Source organism: Neodiprion lecontei, chromosome 5 (assembly GCF_021901455.1).
Source record: "Neodiprion lecontei isolate iyNeoLeco1 chromosome 5, iyNeoLeco1.1, whole genome shotgun sequence".
Classification (NCBI taxonomy): Eukaryota; Metazoa; Arthropoda; class Insecta; order Hymenoptera; family Diprionidae; genus Neodiprion; species Neodiprion lecontei.
Window position 1 is genome coordinate 20,493,174 of NC_060264.1, and position 27,664 is coordinate 20,520,837.

A 27,664-nucleotide genomic window follows, 5' to 3' on the forward strand; every position below is an offset into this window, starting at 1 on the left:
ATAAAAATGTTGAAACCAAATTGACATCGGATTATTTTTTTCCAACGTGGTATTACCTAAAAGTTAGGACACGAAAAGATGATTTTGATCTCGATCGACGTGGATTTTCCAAACTTAGATCTGATCGGGTTTTGACTTAGATTGGTACCGTACCTTTTGAATTATGTAGAGACCGGTATTCCAAAAAATCAAATAAAAACGATGTTATCTTGGGAACAGATGAAAAGATTTGAGTGATAATTGGTACTGTCAGGTTTTTTTGGTGGCTGATCATGAATCTGAGGTAAGATTGGACATGTGGTGGAAAAAAAAAAATAGAAATATTCGGATTCTGGCTAGAATTTGTAGATGAAGGTTTTATGGGTTGCCGATAATGAACCCAAGATCCTTTTTCCTAAATTTGTAATGGTGGATCCATTATAGTGGTTCAAAATTTGAATTATCGTCATACTTTCATGTAATATGGTGCCTGAAAGCTTTTAAATCGTTAATCGCGGATCTGAGTGTGTAGTTCGAAATTTGAATTGGATATTAATACATATTTTTTTTTTTTTTTGTGAATTTGGAACCTGCAGTGTGAAAACGGGAAATTCAAAGGCTGGCTCACGATCAGCCTAAAGACGCTTGTTTCAAATCGTTTCTCGCTCGGGAAAAAATAAATATTAGATTGACAACCAAATCCAAGAGTGTGTCGAATTATCATTATCGCTACAGAGTGTAGGATTAAGGTCTCGACGGACGATAATTTTCTTCTTTTCGCTACCAGTTAAGAAAGATACGTAAATGAGGGAGAAAAAATTCAAATTTATATGCTTGTCCCCTTTCTTTCTTAACGAATTATGTTTCCCAAGCTTATATAATATGAATTTCAGGCACCCGTCCATTAACCAAGAGGTTTTAATGATATGCCTCCTGACCATGGACAAACTCGTTCGCTCAGTTTTGTTCGGGCTGTGTTTTTACGCCGTTGTGATGAACGGTGAATTCAGGGGAGTTTCTAGCGGAGCAACGAGGGGCAAAGCAGGTTATCAAAAGAACCCATGGGTGGGAGTTTGATAAAAGGGGAGCTCTTCAGAGGGCGCGAGAAGATCAACTCATAAGCGTAAAAAATGGAGGAGGGGTGGGGGGGCGGGGGCTGCTGCAGTCTCTGAGAAAACTGTGATTAATGTCGTTGCATTGTGTATTGTATGTTGTATACTTGTCAGAGCGGATACTTGGTGAAAAGGGGGAAGAAGGGTCGCCACGAGTATTCACAAAAGCTCCACGAGGCCGCGGAAAAACTTCTGCCTGTCCCGCATTTATCTGGAAAGGATGGACACTGGCAAAAAAAAAATTTAAGGACTCACCCAAAAACCCGGGAATGGCGCCGAGCGGCATGACGAAGAGGCTGACGAGGAGATCAGCAACCGCGAGCGAGAGGAGGAAGTAGTTTGTGACGTTATGGAGTCGTCGATCCAGGCCAACGGCCAGGCAGACAAGGATGTTGCCCAAGCCACCAGCGACTATGAAAACCGCGACGAAGAGGAAAGTCCAGTCGAACCGTTTGCCTTTGACGCTCCAGGATGGACGCTGTAAGCGACGCGTACACGTCACCGGTATGTCAGAGACCGTCGGATCGTTCGTCGCTGAGCACTCGAGCAGCTGTTGAAGCGAACGGGTTGTTAGATGTATGAAATGTGTTTGAAAGTCGGCGATGAAGAAGGAACCGGAAACGTTGAAGATGATGATAGGAAACGATGACTTATAGACGTGGGAAGAGTTGTTTTGAAAGGCTTTGGAGAGGTTGAAAATCTGAAAACGAAGATGAAGAAGCAAATTAAATTGATGGTTAAGTTGGAAAGAAGAGAGAGACGCGTTTTCGAAGCTTTGGCGGATAAAAAGATGATGAAGTCATAGGTGCAATAAATTATGTAACTTCAAGTGACAAAAGTTGTCTCGCAAGGGTTGAAAGGTGAAAAGATGTTGAAGGAATTAAAGAAGCAGATTAAGAAAAATGTTACAAGGTTGTGAGAAGCAGAAAAATATGTTTCAGCAGATTTTAAGTACAAGGAAAAGCTGAAGGAAGTAATTAAGAAGCAGATGAAGTAGAAGATGTGATTGTAGGTAGCAAAATTTACTTTGGAAGGTTTTAAAAGTAAAGAAGAAGCTAAAGGAGAATATTTAAAATCAGGTGAAATGGAAGATAAAACTATAAAAAGGCAAGGAAGTTGTTGCGGAGGGTTTTGAAAATGGAGACAAATTGAAGATATCGAAAAAGCAAATGAAACTGACAGTGTAAATTTGTGTAACAGAATTAGATTTTAAAAATTACAAAAAAAGACAACAAAAGGTAAAGAACCAGATGAAATGAAAGGTACGGCTATAATGTGTAGATGAAGTTGTTCGAGTATATTTTGAAGATAAGAGAAAGTCGAAGAAGCCGATGAAGAAGCAAGCTTAATAGAAGATACACAGCTATAAGAAATTGAGAAAGTTTTTCGAGAAGGTTCTGAAGATAAAAACAATCCGAAGAAGACCACTTTTCGGTATCCGAATGAAAAGAAGAATACTACTAAGAGAACGCATGAAAAGTTTAAGAATTCCTGCATCTCACGGCACCAGTTCAACAACATGATCACGAAATGATTTGAAAATGGAAACGCTTGGAAATGGAAGAAACCAACAAGTGGATGAAACAGGTCGAAATGTCAATCATGCGACAAAATCCTGGAACACAACGAATACTAACCTCTTCAAGTACCGTGGAGTTGCAGTCTCTGAGCATGGGGAACTGGGTAAGGAACATTCCCTCGACGTTTTCGAGGCCGCTGAGGACGAGGGATACGTTGACGTCACAGTCGAGGTAGTCGCATGGTCTGCATAACAGGGCCGAGTCGTATTCAACGGTGCAAAAGTGATCATACGGCGCCCATAGGGAGGTACTTGAATCGGCAGCACCCTGTCCGAGACTGCAGCCGGACAGGCAACCGTTGAAGGGAGTGTCGTTGCAGCTGGTCACATGCCGAAGCACCGTGGTTAAGTTGCTCGTTAAACTGGTCGATAGATTCCCACCGCTCATCAACATCTTTGTCTCAACAATGTCACATTGTTGCCAGTGGCTCTTCTCAACCAGCGCATCCTTATGCCCGATCCTCTGCTCCAGCTGCCCAAGCCTTTCTTTATTTCAAACAATATTTACCTCCCTTGCGGTAGCTTCATTTCGCATTTTCCTTTCCCGGCTACACTGCCACGCTTTATTACCGACTCTTGCAAGCTCCTCAACGGGCTTCGTATTCTCCCTCGATGCCGCCATCCTCATCGCATGATTCGTCAATACTCGTTGCGGTTCTTATTTTCCACTCTTGATCTACGTCAGCTGAAAATTAGAGCAACGCAGTTTATCAGGTCAATTAGGTCGGGAGCTTTTGAAAATTCAAGATATTATTAAACCCATTTCAATGGGGAATCTATTAAACTTTAGGCCGTCGCTTGGCCAAACTATAGTCATATAATAGAAATTTGGGTTATTGGAATATACATTAAAATCAGCGGGGATTTAAAGGTTACGAGGGTGTCTGGGTCTATTTCGACATTCACGTATGAATCTCCAAATATCGAAGTCCACGTGTCCGATCGTGAAAAAGGGCTTAAGAGCCCCATTCTAGACACAATTCTGAACAAAAACACTACAAGCATTTTTATTTGAGGCAGAAATCAAAAAATGGCATAGATTCTAAGAAATTGCAATAGTAAATTTGTAGAATTTATTCCATTTCAAAGTCCCAAATTCCAAAACAACAAAATGGCGAAAGGGCATAACTACGACTAGTCAAAGTTCCGAAAGTGAGAATATGAGGAAATTTTGAAATCTGAATCATCAAAGTTCTGAGTGATCGAAGATTTTCAGTACCGTTAATTTCTGGGTTGGTAAAATTTGACCACTTTGATCTTTCATTGTTTTGGATTTCGATATTTTTATATGCGGAATCATAGTTATTCTAGTTTTTGGTTTTTCTCATTCCTTACGCCCACTCGTTGAGTAACCTACGCTGTGTGAGAATGTTTCAATTTTCGGGACTTTACTACGTCAAAACTTTATCTGTCGGAATTTTGCTCTATTGGGACTTGGATTTTTGGAATCCTGCGTTTCGGAACTTTGACCCGAGGAGTTTCCAGCTAATCGAAACTTTGTTGTTTCGTAAAAGTTCGACTTCTTTACTCCAAGTTTCGCAACCAAATAATTGAAATCAGTCGCTTTCGTAACTTTTCAAATTCAGAACTTCAACTCTGCCCCCAAAAATCTAACTAGTCTGTATGAAAGAGAAAAAGCGCCACTTCTCACACGTTTCACGGGCACGGAAAGTGGAATTCATGATACACATGTTACAAAAAAACCCAAAACCACTTTTGCATGTTTGTTGCGCAATTTCACCGAACGCATAAAATTCGGCATGCTTCTAATTAATGAACCGAAAAATAAAGAGAGATGGAACGACCCTTCACCAAGTGTATAACATCTTCTCGACCGACTTATTTCGAGAACCGTTAAACGCCCGGCTCTCCGCACTGGTAACACGATTCCCAGATGGTAACCTACTTGTGTTAACATCGGCTCACTCTCAATCCTGAAAGCTTCATCCGTCAAACCGACCTAGCCCACTGTACATATAACAGTTCGGAAAACATTCTAGATCTTATCTCGAATCACCCTTTTCCCGTCGACACTTGCCAGAAAATCAACTCCCGCAGAGTTTCGCCTCGAGCGATGAATTCCCTCTCGACGTTTTCAAGATCACGATCAACGAACGATTTGAAGATCACGACCAACGTTTCTTTGTGGACATTACAACGACACCTACGGTTCCGCAATTCATGGAAACGTGACTGCAGAAATTTTCATTAAACTTTTGGCTGTACGCGAGTAAGAAAATTCATCGACACTGGGAAGCCAAAATCCGAAAATATTTTACAAAAACTTGAGTCTCAGTTAAGTTTGTATTAAAATTGAAATGACGTGTAACAAATTTTACAATCAATGAATTAGTTGTCTTCAAAATAACTATTGAACTAATATTCTATTTGAAACGTGTAGGGGGAAAAAAATAGTAAGAATAAAAATATAAAACACACCGGATATCGTCGGAGTGAAACATAGTATAGTGTGGTGTTTCATTCATCACCGTCATATTTCTCGTTTTATTCCCGCAGCTCAGTGACAACTTCATATTATACATGGTACACCTATTTCATTCCCCTAGGGTTTCATTTCTTATCTTTTATCGTACACAACATCTGTCGCGATGCTGGCCGCTAAGACGAGAGCTGCGGTTTCACCGGCGAAAATTTATCGCTCCATGTTTACCTTGCTACGCGTTACCACCACCCTTAAAACAGGTATATAATGTATAATACACATCCATGTATAGATATATATATATATATTGTATACCTGCACCCACTTACACTTTGCGGTGATAATTCACGACAGCAATTTATGTTTTTCTTTTTATCACCGAAGAAAAACGGACAAAAAATATATGTGTAAATAAATAAACAAAAACGAAAGAAACGGGTGGAGGAACTAAATGTGAATAACAAATCTACGCTCTCTTCGTTTCATGGCGTCACGTTGTTCAAAACGGAAGCACGTACTCGGTTCAAGGCGGTATCCCATATAAGAATTCTATATTTCACTTAGTTTTCATGGTCTGTTACATGCATTTCATAAACTTCACAAACATTTCACAGGATTTTAAACCATTGAATAGTGCCCGGAATTCACTCACATCTCACAGTATCTAATAGTAGCAATAGTAGCAACGATGGCAATAGTAGTAATAATAGTGAAATGATAGTAGTAGCAATAGTTGTGATAGTGATAGTAATAGTAATAGTGAAGTAGCAATAGCGGCAATAGTTGTGACAGTGATAGTAATAGTTGAGTGGCAATAGTTGCGATAATGATAACATTAGTCAGGTGTGAATAACGGTAGTCGTGACAATAGTTGCGATAGTGATAATAATAGTGAAATGAAAACAGTGATAATAGTAACGGTGATAATATTAGACGAGTGTTAATAGTGGTAGTGGTGCTAATACTGGCAATAGTTGTGATGGTGATAATAATAGGGGAACGGTAGTAGTAGCAATAGTTGTGATAGTTATAGTAATAGTGAAGTGGCAATAATGGCAATAGTTGTGACAGTGATAGTAATAGTTAAGTGGTACTGGTTGTGATAATGATAACAGTAGTCAAGAGTGAATAACGGTAGTCGTGGAAATAGTTGCGATAGTGATAATAATAGTGAAATGAAAACAGTGATAATAGTAATGGTGATAATATTAGACGAGTGTTAATAGTGGTAGTGGTGCTAATACTGGCAATAGTTGTGATAGTGATAACAATATGGAAATGGTAATACTATCAATAGTTGTGAAAGTGATAGTAATAGTGAAGTGGCAATAGTGGCAATAGTTGTGATAATGATAACATTGGTCAAGTGTTAATAGTGGTAGTCGTAGCAATAAGAGCAATAGTTTCAATCGTGATAGTAATAGTGAAATGAAAATTATCGTAATAGTGACAGTGATAATATTAGTCAAGTGTTGATAGTAGTAATAGTGACAATTCCAAAACTATAATTTCATACTATCTGATGATCATTTTGGAAGCAATTCACGCGATTTTATACGCATATTACAACATCTCGTATCGTTTAAAAAACACGTATAATTTCATGGAATTTTTCAAGTATTTCATGGTATTTTAAGCAATGCTGCTCCAACTATTCTACGAGTAGCTATCCCCTCGATTCGATTTCACCGGCCCCGCTCCTTGCTGCTGCTCGGTTGCTAATGGTGCTACAGCTCTGCTTTTACTATCCTTGCTTCCGCATTACGTTGTTACAATTTTATGACCCTCAGTTTTTCCGCGTACGTGACCTGAAGTTCAGGGTGCAGGATATCCTTCTTGGAATTGACTCACTGGTGTGATTCGACCCGTAATCTCAGTTCATGAAGAGAAATGTAAACGGAAACATTGAAGCGATGTCCTCGAAACATTTAACTCCAACGCCGACGATTACGAGAAACTGTTTTTCATCAAATTTTTAGAATTCAAAATTAGCTGAATCTGACTTATGTTAGTGAGAGTTGAACAGAACAAGATTATCAAAAATTCCATCAAGAGAAAGATTAATATCACTCTTACGCACCTTGCGAAAATCATATCGAAAACGTTGCTATGAGAAAAATATAAAAATTCTCTACCGGCATCAAAAATAGTTCATTGATCATCGATAAAAAAAAAAGTGTGAGCCATCTGGTAAACGTATGCAAGAAAAAAGAATTCCACTCATCTATATACATACCGACTAGTTTACATTAATTTATTGTAGACGTAAAAGCGGTGAGGAAATGATAGCGTGCAGCCTACTTGAAAGAAGGGGGAAAAAAACGTGTTTAATGAGCTGTCAAAATATTTTAACGATCCTTTACTTAATATAGTAAATAAATGAACGAATGTGGTTTTCGTTAAGCTCACATCGTATCATACAGATGTAAAGAAGACCATATAGACGGGCACGTGTATCGCGAGTAATAAAGTTGAGATTTTCTCATACCCGTAATGTACTCTAAGCACACACGGGTGATGACGAATCGAGTTTGCGAATGTACAGCTGTATTCGCACGCGAGGATCCACACACAGGTGTAATAAATCAGCGGACGCGTTTGAGCAATCAAATAAACGCTCATCGGTTGCACAGAAATATAACTATCCGATTCGGACTTGTTAAAAGAAAAATATATCATCTTTTTTTCTTCATCGAAATTCATTTTTTCATCTTGATAATTTTGAGACTACGGTAACACAGGTATCTAGGGAAACTGTATCATGGATCTAGGAATAGAATGGAAGGCGCATAAGGTGAGAGCATAGGCGCAGGACGTGACGTAAGGGGAAATCGGTTCAACGCCATATTGGAAGTTCCGCTCGTGGTGCTATCTGGTGAGCAAAATAAGATGCTATACCAATTGTACGCAACTTGGCTAACTACATCGGTGATCTTTTAGGTTAAGGACGCTAACATTTGCCGCCAGGCGGCACCACATGTGCAACTTCCGAGATGGCGCAACCAATCAGAGAGCCTCGTGCCACCTCGTACCCTTTACGTCGTATGTCTTCATCCCCGCGGTGATTGCTCTCACCATTTTATTCCGAGCTCCGTGAACTATACAATGATGAAGTTACTTAGTATCACCAGCCGCCATCTTGTGGGTAAAAGTCGGCCACCCAATCGAGTATTTGTTTTAAAACAAAATTTTCAACCCCATATGTCATTCTGCTTCTACTCGATACTGCAAAATGAAAGTCTGACAGCCTGCACGAGGCTTTTCGTGCCCTAGTAATCGTACAAATGAGTTAAAACACGATCAGCTGATCGCCAACTCTCCGCCATATTGTTGTCCAAATTCATATTGATATATGAGAAGCTAGCATATTTTTTATATTATTTTTGAAGATAGAAGATGGGGAACATACAAATTATGGGGATTGAAACGGATTGGATAAAATCGAGAATCAACAACAGGATCATGATACTAAAATTTTTAGCAATTATTATTCAAAATTAATTCTGACACAGAACCGATCGCTGTTTTTTCCTCGACGTCGTGTTTAATCATTTGATTCATGATCAGGGTTTCGAAATTAGTTTTTGTTATGGTTCAAATTTTTTTTTTTTTTTTTTCTACGCGTCTTTCTTCGGTGTATCTACAATATTCTTTTTTTAATCCCGTCTATGGAGAGCTTGTACGTAAAATATAAACAGCTGGTGCGCGTAACGCGTGTTGCGAAAAATTCCACTTAGTTTAAACCTATTTCGAGCTGACAATGCGGTTCCCGGCGGTAAGAGAAATATAAATTGAGACCGAACATCAGTCAATGTCAGGCCAACATGAACGTTTCACACCTCGGAGTCAACCTTCGTGTCTGTATTATTCGAGGTGCGCGTGAGAGGAATTCTACAAATGCATGCCAGGTGACAATTCCGGGTATAACTTAATGTGGCATGATCGACATTTTGTAATTTCATAGGTAACTCGAATTGTTCAAACATGGGTAATAATTTACACAAAATGACCGAACGAGCCCCGAAATAACTCTGATAACGGTTGGAAACAGCAAAAATAGTCCGAAGATAAATGTACAATCGTTTAAAGTTGTAAAGAAATTCTATAAAAAGTTTCGCAAGTACGGAAAATCGCTGAAAATATTACCAAAGTCTAAGTTCAGTGTGAAAATTATACAAAATGGCTAGAATCGGTTCAAAGAATTTGCAAGCTGAAAAACTACCACCAAAAATATTTTCTAAATTGTTCAAAATACTCGAATTCGGATGAAATGGTATTCCAATAATAAATTTTCAACTACTTCATGCAAAATTGATATGTCATCAAAGCTTGATGCAAAATTCAATCAAAACAGGAAACGAGAACGAGGCATTTGTTCTGTCATTCGCTTTTATCACCGTTGATGCGTAACTGACGAACATCAGATACATCAAAGGTACGGGAATTTGAGAATTCGAAGGGAACTCTGATCGTCACAGAAATTTGTTCCGCAGGCGCTTGCAATTATACCAAACGCGTGGCTGAAAGCTCATCCGTTGACAGCCACGTTTGGCTCAGAATGGTCTGGCATTTCAATTACTCTCAACTATTAATTCTAAAAAGTAGCAAAAGTCACCAGGATATTGATGGCTTAAAAAAAGCATGCGGTATTTTCAGGTCTTTTGAGTCTCAAGCATACGATGGAGGAAAATTGTATATTTTTTTACGAGTATCCAATCGAGAGCCTTGAATAATTTAAAAAAAATTTGCACCCACGTTAAACAATTTTAGGTTGGCAATGAATAATTCTTAATAAATTTCGGGATCGTCAAAAGATTGCCATGAAGTGAGTTGAGAAACTCAAATACACGTGAATTCCAGTGAATTTCGCTATTGATTCACCTCATTTCAGGGTCTTGAAATCGTTTCAGCGGATTTCAAGCTTATAATAGCTTAAATAGCGCGCCTACTACGTAAATCAACTACGAGAAGACGCCAAAGAATCAACATCTAATCAATATCTCGTAGCCCACATTTTCAATCTATTTGCACGTTTCAATACATCCAATTTTACAATCATATTTTTTTTTCTTTTTTCTCATCAGACGAAGTCTAGTCACATTTTTCCAAAATGGTAAATGAGAACATAACAGTCCTCACAAGTTTATAACAATTAAAAGTGTAAATCCATCTACGAGAATGAAATCTATATACGGAAAACGAACACAACGGCTTCGTAAAATCCGCCATTGAAATAGGAACCTGATTGGGCAACAATAAAGAAGAGTAAAAATCAAGTAAAAACAACAAACTGCTATTATTTATGAAGAAAAGACTGGTCATGAAATAATTGTCGCATTAAATTTAAAAATGAACATTAATGTACAGAAAAGGCGTATTTTAGTCTTGCGAGTGAATGAATAAATGATTGAATGATTGAAAATAATTAATATATACAACTTCGTTTATACATGTTTATGTATAACTCTGATTTATTCATTTATTAAACAAAAATAAAATGTATACAGTTTACCTAAAAATAGAGAAATTCATTCAAAATTGATTATAAAACAAAATTGAATGATCCTAAATCCTGAAATATATTTCCAAACAATTTTCTTTATACATATAGTTTGAACCTTGTATCTTGGATATAATTTTTTTTTTTTTCGTGTGTTTACGGACAATTTTTTGTGATGACAATACCTGTTACAAGTTTTGAATAATTTTCAAAGATTTTACAGTATCCTAAAATGCATTGCGGGCCTTCGATGATTTGCTAAAGTGAAAATGTGGACAATTTTAAATTTAAAAAAAGGCACAATTTCGAAAACCTTCTCTTGGAATTTCAAAATAGTTGAACCTTTTAAGAATGGAAGATTTTCCAAGATTCCCCGACGTTTCCAATAGTTGCATCTCTATTCTGACGATTCTTAATAAAGATTTTAAAAATGTGATACATTATTTCGAGAAGCTATCAAAAAGCACTTACTCAATCAGTCTGTAATATGATAAGAAAAATTCAATTTCAAGTTTTCAAATACCTGTCGCAATTTGAAACGATTTGAAAGAAAATCATATCACAACAGACGAGTCGTTCAAAACTTAAGCTAATTGATTCACGGTACATCATAAATTTTGGTAGCAGGTTGACTGCATTTTGACTTTCACAGATTTCAAAAACAGTACTTGTCAATGTATCCCAATTTGCGTGGGAAATTTTCTGAATGAAATTAAAGCGGTTCGCGAATGAAAGGCAAAAAGAGTAGGGGAGGGTGGGGGGGGGGGGGGAGAGGAGAGTTTTCACAGCTTGAGCGAGATGACATATAGGTAGAGTTGGTAAAAAAAGCTTTAACGATACTCCCTAATGGCTTGCTAAACCAGATGCGGTCTATTTTAATCAATGCGGGAACGGAAATTGAAATCACGGTAGAGTGATCCAAAACGTTCGTGAAAATTTCGCCACGCCGTGGAGAAGAAAACTTGAGGGAAAAAAGTATTCGTATCATCTGATCTCCTTCGTTGTTTCAAACCCAAATTTCATACGCTGAGAATGAAAACAGGTGTTTTGAAAACGACCTCGAAAATTTGAAACCTGAAAATGACGAGTGCGAAAAACGTTTTACTGCTTATCGATTCAAAAATCTGTGCGAAAATTAAATTTTTAATGCACACGGATTTCGTATTCCGTGCATATTTGTGTACACGGTACGCATAGAAGCGTAGCTTCTATGGATTGTCATCCATCAACGGACGTAGAGAGAAAATGATGTGGGGGCGTCGAGAACAAGGCGAAGAAATACGAAAGGAAAGAAAAAAAGTCCAGGGAAACAAAGAAGTAGAAGAAGAAGAAGATTTTCAGAACTAATGGATTGTAACCGGCTATACAAACACGTCCGATCGTCGATCTATCCTGAACGAAAATAGCAAATATCTATTTATAGAGGAAAGATAGGCGGGCACATGAAATGCCCAGAGTGTTGTAAAGCTTGTCAGAAGCTGATGAAAACCTTCAAACTTTAGCAGGTAATTCTCGTGGTAATTCGCAGCTCATTTATGCCGGATGTATCAACTTGCGGCCGATCGGGCGTAACTTTTACCGTTGATTTCTCGGATGCTTTTAGAATTTGTTAGTAAAAAAACTTCGCTGATAAAGCGAAGTTGTTTCCCCCGATTTGAAAAAAAAAAAATCTTTCCCTACTTTTAAAACGATTTTTCTAAGAATTCCCTACGTTGTTTATCGATCTCACGCCGAAATTCCGAAACATTCTGCAAAGGCTGAAGGCGTTTGTGGAAAAGAGAGAGAAAGAGAAAAAAAAAAAAAAAAAAAAACACCCAAAAACCCGACAGTAATTTCGTGAGTTTTTCTTTCGGACAAATTCAGCATTTATCGAGACAACGCAGTAAATTTTTTCGAACAAGCAGAAATATTCTGGAAATTGCAAGAGGGATGAATTTTGAGGACTTGTCAAAAAAAAAAAGTCAAATTTATATGCAGATTTCGAGTCGAAAATCTCAATCTCGCCAATTTAGAGACAGGTAGAATGTTTGTAATTAGTTTGGAGTACCTGAAAAGTAACGTTCGTCAATCTTAGGTGAACACAATTATCTCTGTTATGAATTTAATTCTCTTCAAACTATGTGAAACAAATTACGCCTGCTTGTTTGCAGCTTCTGAAATTGTTTAGAGGCTTTTCTAAGAGTTCGGGTTTACTTTCCGTACGAGTGATGAAAAAAATGCGAATAATCGGATAAGAAAATGGGGAACAAAAATGGAATTAAAAACAAAAAAGTGAATATCGTTCCAAGAAATTACGGCGGGCAAAGAAAGAAGCCCAAAAATTAACGAAGGGCTCGATTTTGGTTGAAATTGATCGGGAGGCGTTAATTACACCCGAGTAACTCGATAGCCACGCTGCTAAAGCTTTCCAGCAAATGCAATCAATTAATTTCTACTCAAGTATAATACCGGGTGTCTCCATTCAAATTTGTTTCGAGCCTTGAGCAAAATATACATACGATATATGCATAAAAAAAAAAAAAAAGTATTTTCGAAAAATATTAATAAAAAAAAAAAAAAGTAAAAACACGTTCACAGACCTCAGCCAAAGCAAGAAGCTTAAATTAAATGTCCGTAACTTTGTTCCGATCTTCAAAAAAAATCGTATCTTACAAAAAAAAAAAACAAAAAAAAAAACTTTAGCACCTTTCAATTATATTTTACGTAATTATTTTGCATTAAATCAATTTGTTAGTGCCCAAGTAATATCAGTGAAATGGAACATTTTTCATCGATAAATGAAACATCTGCAATAGTTTTCGACAGACTTAAATGAAACTTACAATAAACGGAAAAAAACGTAACGATAAGTTTCATACCTTTTCAATCTCCTTACAAGTTTGCTGCGATAACTCTGAAGAAATATATTTCGAGTTGTGAAAAGTTTGTTCAAATTCAGACACCCGCTATATTGCATATTCTACTTTACAGGCGCACGAAGAGTTCTTTAGGGTTACGTAGAGTATAGGTATACAAGGATGGATCAACTAAATGCTGCCGCGAACATGAAAGAAGAGTCGATAGGGGTGTAAGAAAGAAAATCTGGATCCACGATCAGCGACACGTACATAATACCATCCCACCTACACACCCTAAGAAATTCAATTACGATACGAAATGAAAGACGATTTGCCATCCAGCTCACGTTTTTTCGCCCCCCTTCATCATTTCGCGCTTTTCTTTAGCTATATCCACTTATTTTAATAGCCACCTTTGCGCTCTTCCCCTTTTCTGACTGTCGTTTTCAAGCTTGTAATACATTTTTCGTGTACTCGTATTTACGCGGCGAGAAAAAAAAACGTACACATTCCGATAGAGGATGAATTAAAGAGTGGAAATTTTTGTAACTCACATTTTTAAGCTCAGGATTATTCCCGGTATTCATTCTCTTCGTTCGATTTTTTACATAAATTGTTGAAAAAGCAATACGTGAATTTCTTAACCGAAGCCTGAAAATCTTTTTTGGATTAGTTGACATTGGATTTTAATAATTCTCACCGTCACTTTTTATCGCTGCCCAAGTAACTTTTCTCAAAGTGATTCTTGGGATTATAATTTTTACCTCATTCTTGTACGCGTACGTCAAATATTTTCGAAAGATATTGAATCAGTTTTACAACCCGTTAAAAACTTTTTAGACCGTGCTAAATTCGACAATAAAAGCGATACCGGTCACTTTTTTCTTCCGATTCTAACCGTTCTTCACCGCGTTGAAAACAAAAAAAGAAAAAAAAGATAAAAAAACTCGCGAACGCATTTCAAAAGCCAGTAAAGCATTTATGGTACTTATCGAAATTTTTCGATCCAATTCGATATCTCGTAGATTCAACGTAGTAAACGGATTTCTAGAAACATCGATGCCTTTGAGAGTGGTAAAACAAATCCGACAAGAAAAATCGTTCAAAAATTACCGTAGAATCTATTGACGAAAAAACTTTTCAGGGAAATTATTGGCTCGTTCTTATTTTCGAGGTAACTCAGTTTTGGAAAGCTTGCGAGAAGCTTTCGGGACTACTAAAAAGCATTCGTTCGTCCGTAAAACCGGATTAAGACAAATTTACCGTTCTTCTGTGCGATTCGTTTTTTTTTTTTTTTTTTTTTTCTTTTTTTTTTCCACCCCGTTGCGCGCCCGAGGGTCCGAAAAATAATTAATCCTTGCTTTGAGAAATCTGAAAAGCTTTCTGGACTACTCAAACTTCGGCGAGGTGAATAAATCGTTCCCTTCGCCCCTCTCACCCCCCCCCCCCCCCCCCCACCCCGCTTCCCTCCTTTCCGGTACTTCCGGTAACGGATTCCCTTCGCTTTCCGCTCCCGCAAAATCTCAGACGGTCAATTTTGTCCCATTCCGAATTGGAGGAGGAAAATGGAGGCGCGGAACGGCTTCCTGGGACAATATTGGCTCCATTGATGCGACAAACTCGGTCGGCGGACAAACCGCGGACATAATACTCCGCATGTCATATCGTCCACGTCTGTATTTCTCATATCGGGTTATTTACCGGCCTGCATCCGGCGTTTGCCAAGGCATACGATACATGTACACATCCCTCGCAGACGCGTATCGTGTATGGGGCATTCCGATCGAGATTAAAAAAAATGATGTTTCAAATTTGTTAAAAAATTGTTTTTTTTACGTCACAGCATATCGGGCGAAGAACACCGCTACATTTGGTACGAATTTTTTGTCTGTAAGACGGTGAGGTTTGCCATTTTCGATACGTCTGTCTTCCGAGATCTGGAAGGAATTCGGAAAAATTTTGCAAAATTCGTTGTTTGATAAAACTTTCTGAATCCCAGCAAACGAATCGAGTTTTAGTCACGACCGATCACATTCGTATGTACGGTTTTACCGGAACTCGTGGAATGCCCTGTAGGTACGTTATATTTGTACTGTCTGCCACCCGGTATCGACGATATATGTAATTTTCCCCGATGAAAACACAATTTGAATCCAATTTTCTATACCGATTCGGTTTCCATTCCCTCCTTCACTCTTGCCAAATATTTGTTTTCCGATAAAAATCGATAACGTGAAAAAAAAATAAATAAAAATCTTACAATCGGAATATACCGATTTCCGAATTACTCGAACAAAATTTTCAACGACCTAGATCCTGCGATCTGTAAATAAAAAATAACATCCCCGGACGAAATTCTCGGGATTTCATCGTGAGAGAATTGAAGCTGGCAATTCCGAAAAAAATTATATAGAGCGTTTCTTTTATATTCTTACGAAGGTTTTTGTAACTCGTGAAATATCTAAAATCGTTTAAAAAAAAAAAAAAAAAAAAAAGAAATGTGAAAAATATACGTGCCGGTTTTGTACAAGAAAATAAACGCGATACGCGTTTCTTGGAATATTTCTTCCACTTCGAATTCACGTCCCGATTTCCCTCCTTCGAATTTCATCTACTTCCCCTTCTGGACTGACAAACGCAATCTTCCGTTTTTCGACTCTCTTCGTTACTTTCCGGTGAAAGCGTCGTCGATCGGGTAAAACGTCAAAATCCAATTCTATGCATTTGTATACACGTATATACGATATGTACTAAAACTTTTCTCATTACCGGACGAACTTTACACAGTTGACTACATGCATACGATAATATACATATGTTGTATAAATGCGACCTGAAATGCTACACATTCTCGAGTATCCTCCATTCATCTTGTTCTGAAAAGAAAATTCTGAGAAATAACGAGACACTTGTTATTTTCTTATTTTTTAACTCTCTTTTCACTTCTTTCATCCATTTCGGCATGAATGAAACTTGTGTATCAGTGTTGAAAACAAAATTCAATAAACGATACCAATCACGCGGAGAATGCGAGAAATTTTAGCAATGGCTATAATTAAATTCTCTACAATAATAATAATAATAATAATCACAGACCAAAGTTCTTTACGCAATCAATTAACGTACACAAATCTTTTCTCATCGTGATCGACGAAGCTGATGCATTTCAAGCCTGAAGAAAAATACACAAATGAGCAAGGCATTTCGGTACATAGATTCGAATACACAAAAATTCTGTGAAAACTTTTTTCTTTCGACGCTGGAATGAGAAATGTGAGAAAAATGGAAGACGGTAATATTAACGGAGCAGAATTTCGAACATTGATTCAAGTATAGTTGACGAATGACCTGTAAAATGCTACACTTAACGTTTATTACCAAAATGGGGTGAAAGAAATTCATCGGTATGGATAAACGATGCTGTGAAAGTAAGAAAAGCGTAAAATAGAACAAGGCCGGCGGAGGAGGGGAGAAAAAAAAATAATTCAGGAATAAAGCAGGATGAAATATAACAACGATAATGACGCGACAGGTGGAAAGGATGCGGGAGAAAGAAAATGAATTTTCCGTCTCGGTGTAACGATGAAGGGGTTTTAGCCGGGCTTCCTTCCTGAATTACTACCTTCAATGCAACAGCCGACAGTCGCGGTATGAGGATCACGATCTCGTGTGTGTGTGTGCGTGTATTTGTTTACACATATGTACATGTAACAAAGGGTGAAGCGCAGCTGGCGGGGGGTAACAAATGATTCTTCCCTGCTGCGAGCTGTCACCCTCAGCTGCAGAATTTCTCCGGCTCACGTATATTTCGAGTGGATAAAAGCGGGCGTCAATTTCCATGTAAGTCTGATTCTCGAGGAAATTTGACAATTTCGGAATAATGTTTCACCATTTTTCGCTCGTCGGGTAATTCTGTCTGGCTTATTTTTTTTTTAACCCCTAATTGTTCCCGACTTTTGAGTGATTTTTTTTAAAGTCGAAGCTTTGAGAAATATATCAACCCCTTGACTGTCGGTGATACACGTGTGGGTGGAAAAAAAATCGTGCTACACACGTGTGGGGATTTGAAAAAGATTTTTCTGATACATCGATTTGACTGTAATTTGGCAAATCGTCGTTTTTGAGGTTGCTGAATCCGAATCTGAAATCGGATTTCTAGAATTCGGAATGGCGGATCCAATACGGCGGACGTAAATTCGAAAAATTTTATTTTAACCCGACGAAAGTGAGTATGGAATGGTTTTTGAAGTCGCTCGCTGAGAAAAATTTCATTTCTTACAGTAGCGAGAGAAATTCAGTTAAACAAGTATCGTTAGAAAAAACTGTTTGAATTAAGAAAAACGAGGTACGCGTAACCATTTTGCGCTATTGTAGATCCTTTTTTGGTTATTGCAACGCAAAATCAGTTTGTTAGGTTTACTCTACTTTTTGTAGTCAAACAAGGCTTTAACGTCAATTTATTCTTGCACAAGCATTAAATTTTCACAACGGTTACAAGAAAATATAGTAACAGCGATCGTAATGAGAAAGAATAGTAACGGATACTAGACTTTCCGGTAACAGCTAGAAAACTAATTTTCATTTTGTATTCAATTTCAAAATTTACAATTGAAAATTTGAAAAGTAGTCGGATTTCGACAGAAATTTGTATCTTTAGAGGTTTGTGGTCGCGAATTTTTGAATTTTTCTACTCACTCTAAAATCAACTCAATGAAATAAAAACTGAAATTTCCTCCCGCCGTATTGAATCCACCGTTTTGAATATTGAAAATCCGATTTCAGATTTGGTTTCAGCGACCCCAAAAATCGTAATATTGAAACTGTGGGATAAATCTATGAAAATTTATTTCCAACGCAAAAGCGTCACGAAAATCTCATTTTCATTAAGCGTATGGAAAATGTGCGACGGAAATTCCAACGTGCGTTTAAAAATTGTTACACGGTGACCTGAAAACGTGGAATTGACATGGAATTCCCTATTCGTAGATTCGCATTGAAGTAGAAATTGTCGGCCACATCCCCTGAAATTCGTTCACCTTTTCTCTTCTGTTCGTTTCTGTTGCAACGGTCTCTCTTTTTATTCCCTCTTCATTTCCGGCTCTTCGATTCCTTTCTCGATACGTATATTTGAGAAGGTATAGAAACATTTGAATAACAAATATGCTCAAGAGGAATAAACTTCGGCGAATTATCTCAGTCGTATAATCCTGTTAAAGTCAAACCCATCTCGTGAAAAAGCTGCAAGCAGTTTGCAATTTTCCATTCAGATTGTATCCCGTTTGTGTAACTCCGCATCAATATTTATGTACGTATAATAAATTTTTTATACAGAATAAAGTTGGGAGAGTATTTCTCAAGCCGTATTACGAAATTTGAGGAAACACTGAGACAAATATCTGAATCGACGTTTCTTTATTTAGTGTTAAAGATTCTCGGAACTTTATTCATCGAAATATCGATATGACACTCTTGCTTTCATTTTCTAACTTATCGGTACCTAAATTGCGATAATTCGTAAAAAACCGAATTCAATTCGTTCGTAATTGGAAACCGTGTAATTCTGTAAAGAGAGAAAGAATTTTTATTTGAAATACATTTTAACTATATCAGTCAACAAATTTTCGCAAGCGTGCGGTTTTTTGATTTACGAACTGAACAGTCCGATTATTTCTACAAGCACGGCTGCAGCAGTATTTGAAATTATCAGCATTCGGCTGGCTTTCTGCCCACGAAATTCGCTGCTAAAATACGACTAAAGCATGTAGAAAATTAGTTGTAAACTAGATTATGTGAAACAAGAATAAGAAAAATAAATAAACACAAAAATGTTGACCGTTAAATAAGTTCTGAATTACGTTGAAAAAGGGTTTCGAAGAAATAAAATTCCGTTTCTCAAGTATAAAGAGAAGCATTGAATTAGCTACACCGTAAAATATCTGTACAGTAATAGACTATACATTTCTGGTAATTTGCCGTTTCATAAAGTTTATCAATTTCTCACACCGAATTCCCAACGAAATTAAGTGATATTTGTTGAGTAGGAGAGAAATAAATGTCAAAACAATCGCTAAGCATACAAACAGAGCTGAAATAATGTAATAAACAGCTTTTCAGAGTATTTCTTAGCCTCGAAACGTGTAATGCGAAAATTGCTTCATATTGCAATAACACCGATTTTCGGTGAAATAATGATAAAAAATATTCAAAAACTTTTCGTAAATGGTCGCAAGTTCTTGAACAATATACCCAAAAACAGAAAAAAAAAAAAAAAGACAGATTTTTTTTTTTTTGGCACACTGAAACAAAATGCACGTTAATGCATATCTTTTCACAAGACATAAATAATGTTACATAAAGCCGTTGCAGTTTCTCAACCGCGAGCTTGTTACATGATACGAGTTGCAGCATATAATTCAAAGTTATATTCAGCTCGCCGCTCGAGTCAAGAATTAGATAAACGAGGAAAAAGACAAACCAGCTGTTCCTTAGCCCAGAAACAATTTCCAACCGTGTCGCTCTTTGTCATTCCGATGGTATTTTTATCAACAATTTGTCGGATTACGCGAATTAAGGTACGTTTGAATAATAGCACGTTCAGAATAACATCCGCTTCAGTTTATTCGTAATGAATAAAATTTTACCCGCGAATATACATCAAAATTATGTTGGATAATTAATTCAACTTCCACGCGATTGAAGGAGTTTCGTTTTTTTTTCCCCCTGTTTTTTTTTTTTTTTAAATTAAAATTTATTACCCTTCGTGAGAAATGATATTTCATTGAACGTAATAAATTTTCTAATATATCCGTTAAATGTTCACAAATTGAAATATCTTTTCGTGCTTGCAGTTGAAAAGTTATGTTATGAGGCTAAAATGATTTTTTGAACACGCATTTTTTTTTTTTTTTCAACCAAATGACACATTTTTATTTCCACCTCCGTGAATTTATTACCCAAAAAACTTTTTACCACTCGCAGGATGAAGAGGAAAAAGAATTCATTTAGCGGACAAGAATCGGTTCTTTTCTTGATCGATATTATTTTGTTCATCATATAATTCAGGCTGTTTTGTACCGGAAATTCGTCGAAAAAATGTCGATTTCGCACCCAGTTTCAATTTGATTTATGGTCAAATTCGTTTACCACCTTCGAATAATAATCAAAGCATTTTTTTCGTACAACTTCGACGCGAGCTTAGCCGAGAATAGAAACTAGAAAGATGAATATACACATAGGCGTATGAATAGAGGTGTAATTTATTAAGATTATCTCGGTTTGTATAAGGCATTCCACCGTGACTCGCTTGGCATCCAACCCTGACCAACTCGAATTCGATAAATGATTCTTCGCATAGTTCTCGCAACTCTAGAATCAATGGGGTATTTCTTTTTTTTTTCTCTTTTTTTCAAAAATTGCTTTTGTAACACTGACGAATTATCCTATAGTTCGAACAGAATTAAAAACAGCTTTTTATTCCCCTGAGAACAACTTGCGTAATAGGGGCGGAGCTTAAGCTCCGAATTTGAAAAGTTCCGAAAGCGCCTGATCCCCAATTATTCGGTGGCGAAACTTGAAGTAGAGATATCTAAGTTTTACGAACGTAAAAATATCGAAAATCCAAAACAAGGAAAGATCAAAGCGCTCAAATTTCACCAAGCCAAAAATTTACAGAACTAACAATCTTTTATTATACGGGAATTTTGATGTTGCAGATTTTCAAATTTTGGACTTGTCGGAATTTTGAGAGTCAAGTTTCGGAACATTCGAAACTGATGTTTCGTCAAAGTTTCGAATCTTTACTTTAAGTTTCGCGACGAAATAATTCGGAATATGGAACTTTCGGAACTTGTCGATTTCGGATTTTCAACAGCAATCCGTAAAATACCGTATTAGGCAAAAAAAGATTCATCGAATTTCGGTTTTCATTTACTCGTTTGACAAATTTCGCAAAATTCGATTCTTACGAAATAATAACTTGATATCGAGTTGAAAAAAACAATAAAATTTATTTCAAAACGAGATTGTTTGCTGATCGATGAAATCAACGAGGTGAGGAATTTTCGTGAAATAATAAACAGAATATGAGGTAGAGGTAAAAGAGCGAAAGAAACATGGCATAATTAAAAAAAAAGAATCGCGGAGGAAATACGCATGAATGAAACTTTATCGGAACCAACTTCCGTCGCAATATTTCACGCCTCAACATCAAATGTTGCGATTTATCTCGAGGGAAAAAAGAAGGGAGAGAAAAATATGAGAGATGAAAAAAAAGTCGTGGCACGAGGAGCGAGCGGGAAATGTGTAGAAAAATGTGAGGAAGAGCGCAGTAAACTGATAAGGGAAATAAAGAAAGTGAAAGAGAATAATAAACGCGATATGTATGCTATATATGCGAATACGACAAATTACCGGAACTTTGAATATAAACTGTGAGCGAAAAGTCCAGGCGTTGGCTTTCAAGTCTATAACGCCATTCGATTTAGGAAAAAGGTTTTTTTTTTTTTTTTTTTTTGGCTCGTTGCTGATTGTTTTTGCAAAATTATCGTCGTTTAGTTGGAAATAAATTTTTTGCAAGAGAAGAGAAATACATACATGCATCATTTTTTATGCAATAATCCTCGGTGTATTGTTTTTGTTCAAGATTTTCAGACGGATGTAGTCAAATACGTGACAGAGAATAAATTTCAGATCGTTTCGTCAATACGAACACAAAATTTCGAAGACAAATTATTTACGTAGTAGGGAATATGAAAATACTTGTGATGAAAATTCATCAAAAATGTAACTCCCGGAGTCATAATTCTAATAAATTTCAGAAATAAATAAATAAATTTAAAAAAAAAAAAAGAAACGAATAGGCAAGATAATGATAAATTTGTTTAAAAATTACTTCCATTCGTTTTTGGTATTTTTTAAGTCATTTTCAGCAAACTTTTTCGAAAATTAACTAATATCAGCGAATGTATGAAAATTGTGGAATTCCTATCACCGAAATAGACGATCCTTGATTAATTCTCGTTTCGAATCGCAGCGGAAATCATAAAGCTTGTAATTTAACGAATTACGTTAATTAATTGGTGACCTAGCGGAAAACTATGTTGTATTTTTTGTATTGAAAATGCTGCTTAACTTTGGCAAGTCTTGCGAAAGTCTGAAAAATACGCGATAAGCTTGTCCAATTTTCAAGTTCGCGGAATAATTATTGATCTGAGAAATATGGGTGGGCTGATATTATGCGATATCACAATTAATTGCAATTTTTATCAGATTTATGAAATTCTGTTATCGTGCTTTATGACACGCGTTTCGCGGAGGTTTGTACATACATAAAATGTGAAATTAGATATCAATCTGTAAAGCTTCGTTACGTTTCTCCGCTCTCAATTTTTTCAGGAATAAAACCGGAACCATGATCAATTTATTAAAAAACTTCAGTCGATTCAGTGTCACTTTTGAGCGAAATTTTACGCTGTGTCTTACCTACTTTTGCGCGTTCAGCAATATTTGAGAAAATCTCGTACAAAGTGAAATCGAATTGAACTTTGTTTGAAACGCAAATTATTCTGAAACATTTCTTGGGGGGTATTTTTTCGTCATTTTCATCTTTTTCATCTCTCAGCTTTCAATCCGTAAGATTAGGGAAATGAGGAAATACTTTGCGCCATAAGAAGATAAAATGAATAGGACTCAGGATTCGGCATTTCTTTTCCCAATATTCTACGAAAGTTGTTCGAAGGTCCTCAAAATTGTGACAAAAGGATGCGTGATAAAAATTGAATGACGCTTAATGGAGTTTCACGTTTCAAGATTGAAAATTTTTTTCAACAATTTTTTCGTAATAATCGCAATTGTTTTCCGACATTCAAATTTGACAATCGCTCAAATCGACGGCGAACTCCATTTCACAAAGCAGCGATAATAAAATCGGAAACGCAAAAATCTACGAATTTAAATTGAGTTAAGATTCGTCGTTTCCTCAAGCATAAAAAATAAATAAAAATAAAAAAATCAGTTGCATTCGATCGCGCGATGATAAAAATATATCCTCAAATTTATACGGAGTAAAAAAATAAGGTAAATAGAAAAAATATTGGCACAAACTCGAGTTGATTAAAAAAGTTTGGAAGACGGGTGAAAAAAAAATATTATACAGATTTTTTATGTTCTTCGATAAATCTTTAATATTCCGATCACGTCTGTCAAATAATTGATAGCGTAATAATTCTCCTGACTTCGGATAAAAATAAATAAAGCGAGTGATCAAACCCTGCAAGTTACATAGTTGTAAAATTTGATGAAAACCGAATGAAAAGAATCGTCGCATCCTTTCATCGAAACGTAAATCACAGCTCTTTTAATACCGTATAACGTATAAGCACGTACGTGGAGGTGAAAGAAGAAGAATATAAGACAATGGATCAACAAAAATCAATCAACATGTTTATAAACGATTTCAATGATGTAACTTACAGGGATTAAACACAGCGTTGAGTAAATACGTAAAACCGAATGAAATACCGTTTCTTTCTTTCTCTCCTCTGGCTCAATCCCTTCTTTTTCTAATCCTTACTTAGTTGTTTTTCCAGCTTCGCTCACAGTTCAGCAGCCTCGCGATTCGTGAGTTGGCACGCGAATTTACGCAGTCGTAAAAAGAACCGAATAAACGAGCGTTTATGCATACATTTCCATGGATTTCTACAAGCAGTTCGCGCGTCTGACTGGACGTCGATCTTACTACTCGGACTCAACTCGAGGTACGATATAAACCGTTGAAATTGATGTACGAAGGCGAGAACACAGTCGGAGAATGAATGCGCAACAGGCAGCCGGTCTGCCAACGCCTCGAGGAAAATTTTTCACCACATACGCACGATTGAGCGATTCTGTGACGTAACAGTTGAGGGGAAAAATCATCTGGTCGAAATTCAGCGAGAAAAGTTTATACGCAAAAGGCCGATTTCGAAATCGAACTCGAATAATTTGTACAATTTTACTGCAGTTTTTTTTTCACCTTTGTTTCGAAAATGATTCGGAGGCAAACGTAATCGAATGTCTTGAATAACAAGCGGCTGAGGACTGGCGATGAGCCAGCTCTCGTATTTCCCGTTCTCACAGTGCAGGTTCCAAGTTTGTAGAGAAGGAAAAGAATAATATCCAATTCAAATTTCGAACTGCAAGTTCAGATTCGTGATTAATGATTTCAAAGTCCTGGAATAGCAAATTTCACGAAAATATGACGATGGTTTTTATTCTAAACCGCTATAATGGTTCCGCCGTTGCAAATTTTTGAAGTCTGACTTTGGATTCGTTATCAGTGACCCAAAAAACCTCGATCTACCAATTTCTACTCAAATCGAAATATTTTTAGATTCTTTTCCACCGTACTGGATCTCCATTTTGGATTTCGCAATACGACTTCAAATTCGCGATCAACGATCCAACGAATCGGCGAATGCCAATTTTCACAAGAGTCTCTAGTTTTTTTTTCTCAGCTTATCGAATACGACAAATTCAAATTTTGCAACTATGACTTTAGATTCGTGATTAGCAACCCAAAACGGCTCACGGTAACAATTTTTATTTAGATCCGTTAATCCATTCTCAAGATATCATCATTTTTGTTAGATTTTCTGGAATTTTGTTATTTAAATAATTGAAAAAGTACCGAACCGATCAAAGCCAATAACCTCCATTTTTATTCTTTGAAAACAGAGAAACGAAAAGTTAAAAATTAGTGCAATTACCGAACCATTTGCTTACGAATTCTATTCCCCAGTTTCTTGATCAATCGATTCATACAATTTTAGAGAAATTTTATGGCCGTGATTTCAGGAACGATTCGGAAACAAACGTCATTGAATTGTCTGGGATGGAAATTAGTGCAAGTAGCAAGCTATTTTTTTATTGTTTCACAATTGAAATTCATAAAATCATGAAAAAAATTTTCAGAAACCTTTCGCACGCTCAAAAACAAAAGAAAGAGAATTATCGGAACGATTTTTGGAAAATTCTCTGAAACATTTTCTGGCTAAATTTTGTGAGCTAGAGATTGGAAGAAAAAATCAGTTTGAAAAAATTGTCATTCGTACCAGACTAGTATTTAATTTTATTCAGCTGTCAGTTGTTGAATAATTCGCGCAATTTTTTACTGAATATTCTCTAAGGTTTTTCACGAAAATTTTACAGGAACAAAAAAAGCGAATTCAAATCGATTTCTATCAGTGACCAATTACCGGTCAGACAAATTCCCGAAACACAGAAACTCACGTGGAAGATGAAGAAATGGAAAATAGAAAAATACGTAAATGACCTTGATCAGTTTTCCTCCACATAAATAATTCGAACAGTCCATTCTACATTCTTTGAGAAAGTTCTTACAGAATTTTGAAACGGTACACAAAAAATCGAGTCAATCTGAGATACAAACTTGCACTCACATTTGTCGCCGCGCATTTCCTCTCCAATCGGGCATAATTTCTCGTGTCGTTCGTTTATTATGTTATTTCTTTATACACCAAAACTTTTTCAAACTAACATAAAGTTCCGAGACACGTGCGTTCATTAATACGTTGTCACGCTTGTTCACACCACAAATTATATTTTTAAACATTCGCCGTTTTGTCGATGTGTACGTTGTTTGTTTTTACTTATTTTCTTTCTTTTTTTTTTCTCGTCTCACCAGCCGCGTCACTTAACGTTAGCGAATGTATGTTTAGGCCTACTTATTAATACACTTGATTTTCAGTAGAGGAAAAAAACTTTTTCTCTGGGTCAGGATCAACTCATGCTGTGAATGAGAATTAAAACAAGAATTGAAACTTTTGTCGTATTTAGATTTGTTTCTTTTCTTTCAAATTTTTTTATTTCAATCTTTTTCACTCTTGTCTGTATTTCGAATTTCAATCACTCGTCTTTTATCCATATATTCGGTTCGTATTTTTAATTTATCGTATTTACGTTTAACAAATATTCGAAAATGTTTGTTTTTTAACGTCTGAGGTAATTTTTGTTCAAATGTATTTCTCCGCCACTTTTTCCACGTGAGAAAAATCGAAAAACGATCATAAGAACGAATTTATTGTCACAGATCGCATGCGTTGCATAAAAATTTGCATGTTTATTTGCTGACGAAACGTGCTAATTTGTTTCTATATTTTAGAATCGCGAGGGTTATAAATTTAACTGAAAATTGAAATCCGTTCAATTTTTCAGACACCGTCTGTTATTTATTTTCCTCGTAATTTTCTCATCGCGTAAATCTACGATTTATTGCGATATGTTGAACCGAGTAAAAAAAAAAAAACGGACCGAAAACTATTCTCAAGTAAATCGAAAAAATGATGAAACCTTTCACTAATGCGTGAAATGAATGAAACAGGTCGGTATAAATTTCAAATTTTATCGCAAAAGCGATACGAAACGACAGAAAATCGAAAGCGTGAAAACGTTGCGACATCGACGAGTTAAATTAGCGAAACCTGAAAAGCATCGAAATTCGAAATTCACCGAATTTTCGTTAATCATGGGTGTTGAGAGCTTTTTTGCTCCTAGTAATTATCTCGAAATTGAAAGTCTCGATTTCTACTCCTCGCTACTCGTACGTGGCAATTATCGCTGTCGTAACACGAGCACAAGTCAATTCACGTTAGCGGGCGTCGCGACGCCGGGCGTCGAACGCGATCCTCGTCGTCGGGCTGCGCGGGCATAACTGAAAGAGCCGGGTTTAGCGGATTGAGGCACTGAACGGGGGTTAAATCCGCGCGGCTCGTCTCTCGGCGTTTCGAGTCTCGTCAAAGCGCAGGGATAATCACGTGCGATATCAGCGATATACGAATATCTCGGCCAATAAGACCGAAGAACGACGTCGTCGTCGTCGTCTATGGAAAGTTTTCCCCCTTCAAGGGGGGTGTGAAGAAACGTTCGTTGTGTTCGGTGCTTCGTTGCGGTGAAAGGACGGGACGGGAAACGAGGTAAAAAAACGTCATTCGAAGGCTTCGAATTTTCGCTTCGTGACAAAAGAAGGTAAACTCAATTATCGCAAGGATCGATTCTTCTGCAGCTGTTCGCAGTTGAACACGATTCGCGAAAGATTTACGACTTTTTGGACTACCGGAATATCGGAAACACTGAAAAACCACCAGTTTTTCGAATCCTCGTTTTTACAACCCTCGAAGATTTTATCGGACGAAGTTCTCCTTCGTTATTTTCTTTTAC

At 36.8% G+C, this 27,664-nt stretch overlaps 1 protein-coding gene across 2 annotated transcripts in view; it reads right to left on the reverse strand.

Annotated features, from left to right (window-relative positions):
* LOC107226398 (alpha-1D adrenergic receptor) overlaps positions 1 to 27,137 on the reverse strand; it is a 145,467-nt gene extending 118,330 nt beyond the window's left edge. For both annotated transcript variants that reach the window (XM_046742110.1, XM_046742109.1), the window contains exons 1-3: positions 25,888 to 27,137; positions 2,729 to 3,355; positions 1,347 to 1,641 (exon numbers count right to left, since the gene is read on the reverse strand). In XM_046742110.1, coding sequence (XP_046598066.1) covers positions 1,347 to 1,641; positions 2,729 to 3,064 — 631 coding nt within the window. In that variant the 5' untranslated portion in view covers positions 3,065 to 3,355; positions 25,888 to 27,137. The remainder of the gene's footprint in view (positions 1 to 1,346; positions 1,642 to 2,728; positions 3,356 to 25,887) is intronic.
* Between the last annotated feature and the right edge of the window lie 527 nt (positions 27,138 to 27,664).